The 9,602-nt window shown below is 41.9% G+C and overlaps 1 protein-coding gene across 1 annotated transcript; it reads right to left on the bottom strand.

Moving 5' to 3' along the window:
• Positions 1 to 5,549: 5,549 nt before the first annotated feature.
• LOC311104312 (thioredoxin, mitochondrial-like) lies at positions 5,550 to 9,349 on the bottom strand. The gene is made up of 4 exons (XM_084146124.1): positions 9,266 to 9,349; positions 8,064 to 8,326; positions 6,807 to 6,930; positions 5,550 to 6,532 (listed from the first exon to the last, which is right to left on the bottom strand). The coding sequence occupies exons 2-4, from the start codon at positions 8,324 to 8,326 to the stop codon at positions 6,416 to 6,418; spliced, it is 504 nt and encodes a 167-aa protein (XP_084002250.1). The 5' UTR covers positions 9,266 to 9,349; the 3' UTR covers positions 5,550 to 6,415.
• Positions 9,350 to 9,602: the final 253 nt, after the last annotated feature.

Genomic DNA, 9,602 nt, shown 5'->3' with positions numbered 1-9,602 from the left:
GAGTGGAGGACAGAGGAGCCTCTTAAAGAAGAAGTTACAGGTCTGTGAGAGACAGAAATCTTGCTTGTTTGTAGGTGACCAAATACTTATTTTCCACCATAATTTGCAAATAAATTCATTAAAAATCCTACAATGTGATTTTCTGGAAAAAAAATCTCAATTTGTCTGTCATAGTTGACATGTACCTATGATGAAAATTACAGGCCTCTCTCATCTTTTTAAGTGGGAGAACTTGCACAATTGGTGGCTGACTAAATACTTTTTTTCCCCACTGTACATGCCCGTCTGAAGTTTGCCAATGAACATCTGAATGATTCAGAGGAGAACTGGGTGAAAGTGTTGTGGTTAGATGAGACCAAAATGGAGCTCTTTGGCATCAACTCAACTTGCCGTGTTTGGAGGAGGAGGAATACTGCCTGTGACCCCAAGAACACCATCCCCATCGTCAAACATGGAGGTGGAAACATTATGCTTTGGGGGTGTTTTTCTGCTAAGGGGACAGGACAACTTCACCACATCAAAGGGACGATGGACGGGGCCAGGTACCGTCAAATCTTGGGTGAGAACCTCTTTCCCTCAGCCAGGGCATTGAAAATGGGTCGTGGATGGGTATTCCAGCATGACAATGACCCAAAACACACGGCCAAGGCAACAAAGGAGTGGCTCAAGAAGAAGCACATTAAGGTCCTGGAGTGGCCTAGCCAGTCTCCAGACCTTAATCCCATAGAAAATCTGTGGAGGGAGCTGAAGGTTCGAGTTGCCAAACGTCAGCCTCGAAACCTTAATGACTTGGAGAAGATCTGCAAAGAGGAGTGGGAGAAAATCCCTCCTGAGATGTGTGCAAACCTGGTGGCCTCTGTGATTGCCAACAAGGGTTTTGCCACCAAGTACTAAGTAATGTTTTGCAGAGGGGTCAAATACTTATTTCCCTCATTAAAATGCAAATCAATTTATAACATTTTTGACATGCGTTTTTCTGTATTTTTTTGTTGTTATTCTCTCACTGTTCAAATAAACCTACCATTAAAATTATAGACTGATCATTTCTTTGTCAGTGGGAAAATGTACAAAATCAGCAGGGGATCAAATACTTTTTTCCCTCACTGTACACAACCTATATCTCATGTGCACTTAACAGAGGCAGTCTGGGTAAACAGCTTTATCATAACCGTAGGATGACAAAACGATTATTAGGGAAAGGAGTTTTTCCAGACCACACAATATGATCAGCAAAAACTCAGGACCATAGTTATAGCCTATAACTAACTAAAAGTATGAGCCAATTAAGGTATAATGTCTGTTAACAAGCAGAAAAATATGTTCAATGTTCAACATGTTCAACATTATACTGTTCAATGTGTCAGTATGTGTGGAATGTGTCTGTGTTTAGGGGAAAATAATAAAGTAGGAACATATTTTATATATATATATATATTTACAAAAAATATATATAGGGGATTGGAAATTATGCAGACAATTACATTGAGAGAAGCCACAATCTATCTGCAATATTAAAGCTTATCTACACCCTAATTTTATTTTTTTTAAAGCAGAAAAACATGATAATGTTATACTGTTAATTGTGTGTGGAATATGTTTGTGTTTAGAGCGTCTGCTAAATGACGTAAATGTGCCCTTGAGCAAGGCACTTAACCGTAATTGCTCCTGTAAGTCGCTCTGGATAAGAGCGTCTGCTAAATGACTAAAATGTAATGTAAATGTGTTTGTTCCTGCATATTTAGCAACTGTGCATCACATATAGCACACAACGACACTGACGAACATGCCATGCAGTTGGAAAAATCAATACATCGCCCAGTCAGGGCTGGTTGGGAAATACAAGGAATTTAGCCCGGGGGTCAAGGGTCACCTCTGAGCAGTACCAGATGCTGAGGGAGCAGACAGGAAGGGATTTGGGAAAGATATGTGCAGCCGCCCATCCAGACCTAATCTGAGTTGTACATCATACTCCGCTCAATCAGTCACAACAGTAGTGACAGGACACAACAAATTTATTTGGGCCCAGAGGGCAGCGACGAGGGATTAAAACAGAGGAAAATAGTAGATTACCAAATATGGAGACACACTCCTGACCTCACTCCATCCCTTCTCCCTTGCTATGACAGTCTCTCTCTCTCGCTCTCTTGCAGTTGTAATAGCAACAGGGTGTGTCTGTAATTCTGGGTGTGTAAAGTCATATAATCTGCTCAGAAAGAAAAGGACCCACTGACTCGCACTATGTGAACAGACTGGTATGAGTTCATTGAGCTCTTTTACACACCAATAGCTTCTGTGATTTAATGTGTGTGCATTCATATGTGAGAGTAATGTGTATGGGCCAGCCTGCATGTGTGTCAGATCTGTAAGTGATTGGGGTGCTGTATTCTGTTCATTCCAGATAAAAACCCTATCTAAACATGGTGTGACACATATTAAGCATACAACACATTTGAATATGAGCCTAATGGCTATCTGTAGAAACACATTGTTTTGGTTGACAGCATCCTGCACCTTGCTGTTGTTCTACACCATTCACCAATCATGTCAAACTCCCTGCCAAGACTATTTACGCAACTCACTTAAATTTAGCCAGCTTGTCTTGACATGACAAGTATGGCTGTGTGAAAGTATTTTTGTATGTCCTTAATTGGCATAGAGCATCCCTTACAGCAATGTCCAAACACAACCGCAAAGTAATTAAAAACAGCTCCAGCATGCCAAATATGCTGTAATGAAATTATAGTAGTAGAACACATGGCAATGTATTCCTTCTTTTGTCCTTTTCAGCATCCCTCGCTTCTTACCTCCCCCTCCCCTAGTAATCAGTACACAGGAAGGGGTGATAAGAACCATGTTGACTCACAAAAGTCTGGAATGTAGAGAAAAGGGAAAAGGGGGAGGGTTCCTTCTTTTCTTTCATATTCTCTTTCCCACTCAGCAGTAATCAACTCTCATAGCCAAAATATACATTCAGATCATGTATACTGTATGTACATGATGGGAAAAAGATGGGAGCGATAAAGAGAAACAGTGTCTGCTTTGTGTATGTTAAATTGACATTTGTCTGGAACAGAATGGAGATTTAACAAGCTGGAGGCCGGTATGTGTTTGAAATATAGAGCTATGTATTTACTATAAACACAATACGCTTGGGCTGTGCCAGGTATGGCTGTTGTTACAGCATCACCCACACACACACACTCCAAAGGCATTTTGACTATGTGGCACAGGCAGGGCCAGTCAAGTAATCACACAACAAACATTACAAGTTTTAGAGAGAGGGAGATGGCAGAGGAATTCTGCAACTCTCCCTTCTCAGCCCGTTTGTTCAACAGTCACTGGCTTCCCCAGTCTTTTTTGCCTTATATGGTAACAGAGTGGTTGAGAGAGAGAGAGAGACAGCGGGAGCGAGGATGGAGGTGTGGTCTATTGTTTTTGGCGGAAGAGGTGTAGGGTTACGCTACTCATGAACCTTTCCAGCATTCCGTCATCTCTTCACCTCATTCCTATGACTAATGCTGCGTTCATAACCAAGTGGGAGGTGGGAATTTACCAGTTGTGAAGAAGTAAATACAAGTTGGATGCATTCATGTGCGTTGAACTCGTTGAGAAACGCTGATTGGCTAATGACCAACAAGCTGCATAAACCATAAACTAAAAGTACAGCTATCATGCTGGTAAATAAATTAGTGTTCAAAAACCATATTAATAGATTGCTTATTATAAATAATGTTTTGTTATTGCATTTGTCTGCCGAAAATGCTGTTCTCAAGGTAATTTCCTTAGTAGGTGACATCAGAGGTCAGCATGTGGGAGAAGTGGGAGCTCAGGATGATAGACAAATTTCCCACTAGTGATTACCAGTTAGAGGGGCGTTCAAGTGGATTTTTCCCAGTCGTATGTGGTAAATTCTCACTTCCCACTTGGTTACAAACGCAGCATAAGTCAGACAAAGAGTAGTTAAGGGCCCAATGTAGCCGTTTTTTTTTACATCAATATCAAATCACTGTAATAGATTTCCATTAAAACTCTCTTTGTTATTAGTCTATTAACCAATTTACTGCATAACGATGTCAGAAACTCTCACCTATTGCAAACCTGCTGATTAGAAGGACCTGTGTAGATTGTATTTTCAACCAGCAACTATCAGGAAATAATTTTGACTGCACTGGTCCTTTAAAGAAGCGGAGGCAACAAGTACGCCTACATAAGTCTATACCTATCATCAGCACTGTGGTCTAGACACTGGACACAGAGAGAGAGGGGGAGGAGAGAGAACATGAGGGGAGAGGGAGGACGGGTTAAAAATAGATGATTAACAAAGGTACTGCTGAACTACTATTCCAGCCATTTCAAATATGTGATAGAGTCCAAAGAGGCATGTCTTTCATTGAGTACAACAACAGTCTGGATTATAGATCGAGACCATTAGCTATTCCAACCGTACCTCCTGCTTACTCACACCTGCTTATGTAATACCTATGGAATTCCTTGTTGAAAATCCTTGGATATCTATATCCTCTATAACTGGCTACTGAACAGCTCAACACTCAGTCAATTTCTTGGGGGCCGTTATTTGTGTGGCAATGATCTAATCCAAGGCTATTAAAACTACAGACGGGAACATGTAAAATGTACGCTGTTTAAGGGTAGCAAATAAGTAGCTTGGAAGCCTGTGCCATGACTATGTCAGTGGTGATTCTGTAATAACACACTATGATCGTGAGGCACGCAGTGTGGGAATGTCCCTGTGTGTTGTCATGTGAGAAGGAATGATAACTGGAGATGGGGAGTCTGAGCCCAGGTGCCTACCTAGACAGCTTGGTGAGTTAGGGTGTAGGGTAGAGAGAGGGGTAATTTAGAGAGGTGTTGTGGAGGCTGGCGTGGGGCATGCTTCAGCCGTCCACTGATGAGAGGGGGGTGAAACAAGTTCAGACAGAGAAACAGAGAGAAATAAAAAGAGACAGAGAGATACTGATTAAATAGAAACAGTGAGGTAAAGGATGATAAAACTGATAGAGAAAATACAGGATGGAGAGACATGAAATGGAAAAGGGGAAGAAACTGAATGAGGGATAAATGAAATGGAAAATAATGTAACAAGGCAGATTGATGGACAGAAGAGTCTTCCAGCTCATTAGGTCTATACAGAAGTTTGTCAGTAACGGTGAGAACATCACACCCATTCTACTAGAAAGAAATATGTCAATTAATCTGCGTGACAGAAAATATCCCTGCCTCCTACCTCCCAGGCAAACAAACATCACACAATCATCCTACGTCAACATTCCATCACCACTCTGCTAACTAGACTGCCCACATAGTTAACAAAAGGGAATCACATGGCTGAAATATGACAACTGATTCGATGTTAACTTTATAGTTTACATACCACCGAACATAAAATGATAGTTATAAAGAAAATTATTTTACTGCTAAAGTCATATAGGTCTAAAGTCCTCCAATATTACTATGAAACCACTTCCTCATGATTCTCCTTGACCTTTACCACATGTAATATTATACCACAAACCAATTCACACTCCAAATATAGAACACCTTTAATATCCTTTATTTATTACTTTGCATGGTCATATTACATAGTTTATAGAAATAAAATCTAAATCGAACCCATATAACCATATTTGTGTTTCCCGCTTATCTCAAATTTCTCAGTCAAAACCAAGAGACAGACCGATACAGACTGAGAAACTTATACACAGATACAGCCATACAGACACACTCATGACAGACACATTCCACCCTCTCATTATTAGGCATAATGGTGTTAAATGACTGTCCAGCCTACAATGCTAGGGGAAGGCCGCCCTCGTGTGGACAAAAGCAGGAACTGCAGAGAGCGACATCACCGCTCATTCACCAATATCACATTTCCTGTTAACATCTCTCCCCACATAATACTAAACGACTTGTCCCCGTACGATGCAGTAAAGTACAGCGGTGTAGTTGCCCACTCTAAACAATCTATTGTAGTAAACTGGTACACACTGGCTCAGGCTGCTCTACCAGTTTCCACAGGGTGGGGCCATTATATTAAAGGTTGAAGGAGGGAGGGAACCGCTGCAAGATGGAAGCAATATATGAGTAAAGAGGGGAAATGCAGTCCACACAAGCACACACCCATCACTAGACCATAGACAGACAGAGACAGACAGACAGAATAATACAGAGCAGAGTTTAGGGATGGTGTGAGCGTTTGCGTGTTTGTCGTCAGGTAGGGTTGTGGTCCGGTGGGGTTGTGGTCAGGTGGGGTTATGGTCAGGTGGGGTTATGGTCAGGTGGTTGGTTGTTGTTTTAACAGGTTCAACATGGCCGTGTAGCGCTGAGGACCTGGCCAGGCTCAGACAACAATGGGGTCATAAGGGGTTGGATCACAGGGATGTGATTGACATGTTCATTGTCCAATGAGCTTGCTGACAAACGAGTCCAGCGCCTCATCATCTTTGATTCCCACAAACTGGTCGATGACGTCGCCTCCTCGCATGGCGATTACCGTGGGGACCGCCGATACCTGTAGAGAGAGGTAAAGGTCAGTAACCGCAATGACATCAGTCAAAGGCACTATTCCAGTACAAAATGCATCCTTCCTTCCTCAAAGTAATCACTGATCTGATATGACTGGGTTGCTGTAAGCTATGTAGTGGAATCCCTTCTTTCACAAATCTGACCATTTTAGATCAGCAATTACTTCAAGGAAGGGAGGAAAGAAGGTCACATTTTCTAAATTTTCTAACAGGACCTAACAATTGCAATATCGATCAATAATGTCAACAGCTTCCACTTACCCCATATTCAATGGCCAAGTCTGTGTGATCGTCTATGTCGACCTTTGCCATGGCAACTTTGCCTTTCTGTTTGGCAACAGCTTTCTCTAATCTTGGCCCTAGTATCTTGCAGGGACCACACCACCTTTATAGAACAAACATGGTATGTCTGGTTAGAACTAATAATACTGAATGTATCCGTGAAATTTCAATCAAAAGTCTCCACAAAATATATATCTGTGAAGCATAGAGTACAGAATAGAACCTGGATAATAACTTTAAATTGTTGCCTAGCAAGACAATGTAAACAAGTTGGCAAAAACATAAACTGACAATGACCAGGGCAACACTGACCACTATGCAACTCAAGATCATGTGTATCATGTTTACTGTATATATTCAGGCTATGTATGTATCTTCTAGAGCAGGGGTGTCAAACTCATTCCATGGAGGGCCTAGTGTCTGCTGGGTTTTGGTTTTTCCTTTCAATTAAGAGCTAGACAATCGGGTGAGGGGAGTTCTTTACTAAACAATGACCTGAATTCATCAATCAAGTCCAAGTGAGGAGCGAAAACCCACAGACACTCTGCCCTACATGGAATGAGTTTGACACGTTGTAGAGCATGAACCCAATGTGGCTGTCCTGGCATTGCCTCTTGTTGTGTAACCTCACATGATCTACCTCTAATGGAAACACCATCAGATGTCAAGCCATGCAGCCAGACACATACAGTATGGGTAAGGTGTTATCACACATGATAATAATAATAATAATAATAATAATAATAATAATAATAATAATAATATGACATTTAGCAGACACTTTTATCCAAAGCGACTTACAGTCATGTGTGCATACATTTTTACGTATGGGTGGTCCCGGGGATCGAACCCACTACCCTGGCGTTAAAAGCGCCATGCTCTACCAATTGAGCTACAGATGACCTGTAGTGATATGCACTCAGTCACAACTTTCACCGTTATGCTTTGTCTTACAATAGGAAAGCTGTTGAGCATGTTATGCCAATTCAATATGATTGATAAATAAATTCACTTGTTTGGTACATAGTTGAAAAAGCTATAAAGTAAAATACAGTTTCCTGCTGTTATCTCAGTAGTGTAATTTCAACAGGCAGACATTGATGCTTCTCCATGTATTGTCTCTTAGGGCCTTTGCTTTCTCATTAGAGGGTAGTTTGTAAATTCTATAAGTGGAGCCTAATATCCCCTCTGGGGGTCCATGAAGCATATTCATTCATCCATCTATTAGCTACTCACTGGGCATGGAAGTCAATGAGCACAGGCAGCTCACTGTTGATGACTCTCTCTGTGAAGTCCTCATGGTCCTGCACGTTGAAGGAGACCTCTCTGCGGGAAGTGTGGGGCAGGGAGCGGAACAGAGTGCGTTTGGGGGAAAGGAAGGGTAGAGGGGCAGTGGAGGAACGCAGGGAGGTAGAGAAGGAGGAGGTGGAGGCCGGGAGACAGCGGAAGTCTTTAACAGAGAGGGTCCAAATTCTACGGACTAGCAGCCGGTGAGCCATCTGAAAGAAGACATAATTGGGGAAGAGAACGGAAGACTGATCAATAAATGTAATTTCATGGCACCATAAAACAGGGCCACTACTCAGGCAGAGCTACTATGGTTGGACTGTGACATCAGGGGGAGGACACCTATGCAAGACATTCTTGTTTACCACCATACAGTAACATGTAGGTGTGTGTGAGAGATGGCTGGCTTAGTGGCTATGGATAACACGAACAGCAAGGAACTAGATTCAAACAGATTCCTAGTGTCGTATATGATGAATGGTGGTCGTCCTTGCTGATGAACAAAAGGAGTCTGCTCATACTGAACGTTGATCATAAGGTTTATTCAGATCACAAGCTTCAGCATGAGTAACAGACTTGCAAGGTCCGGAGAGCAGTGTCCTCCAATTCTAATGTCTGCTCTGTCCTATCTTCTTCGTGTACCCCTATTTATAACCAATGCAACAAGATGGGCTCCCTCTTCTGGCCAGTTTACAATACACTTCCTGTCTATTATATGTTACATTATACTAAACATTGCCTTTTGATACTAACATAACCAACATTCCATTTCTTCATGAAAAACATTTAAAACAGTCATAATTTCCATACACTACACTAGCTAGCAAGCAAACTTCACTGACAACTGCTGATACGGGGAGGGGCAATAAACCGCCACAAAGAGTTTGTAGATAGTTATTTTTCTAGTGGCTTGACCATCCAATAGAACGGCGTCGTGTTTCGCAACCACTGTGTGCGTATTTACGAACTGGGCTCAGCTTTTTCTTCGAATAACCTCCGTGTGACTTTGCCCGCGTCTTCCTTCTCCTTCCTCGCGCCTATGTCCTCCCATTATAAAACGCCCACATCCACAAACCGGAGAAAAACTACTGCCATTACGTGCCAATGTCACCCAGAAAATAATTGTAGTGAAACAGACACATAACACTTACCGTTCTGTACTCTATCGTTCTGGTCTCTATATGAAGTACTTCCGCTTACAGTTCATATAAAAGAGGCCGCACAGATTATTTGTGCGTCTCATGTTTACGTTTGGGCGAGTAGCGCCGCCACGAGTTAAAATTCAGAACTACAATGCGCTTGAAGGGTTATGAAAGGTTATCTGGCAAAACAATAGGGAGACCTCGAGATAGAGGAGGTGAGGTGGATTTGCAAATCGTGGCGACCCCACCACATGGAATCTGACACAGAGGGAGATATTATTTTCTACCTTTGTCAATTAATCATACGGTGCAAAATACTGCGGATACCAATACAACTCTACCCCAA

Source organism: Coregonus lavaretus, assembly GCF_964263955.1.
Source record: "Coregonus lavaretus genome assembly, chromosome: 28".
NCBI classification, from domain to species: Eukaryota; Metazoa; Chordata; class Actinopteri; order Salmoniformes; family Salmonidae; genus Coregonus; species Coregonus lavaretus.
The sequence above is the reverse complement of the archived record's forward strand: the minus strand, read 5'-3'. Positions and strand labels throughout refer to the sequence as shown.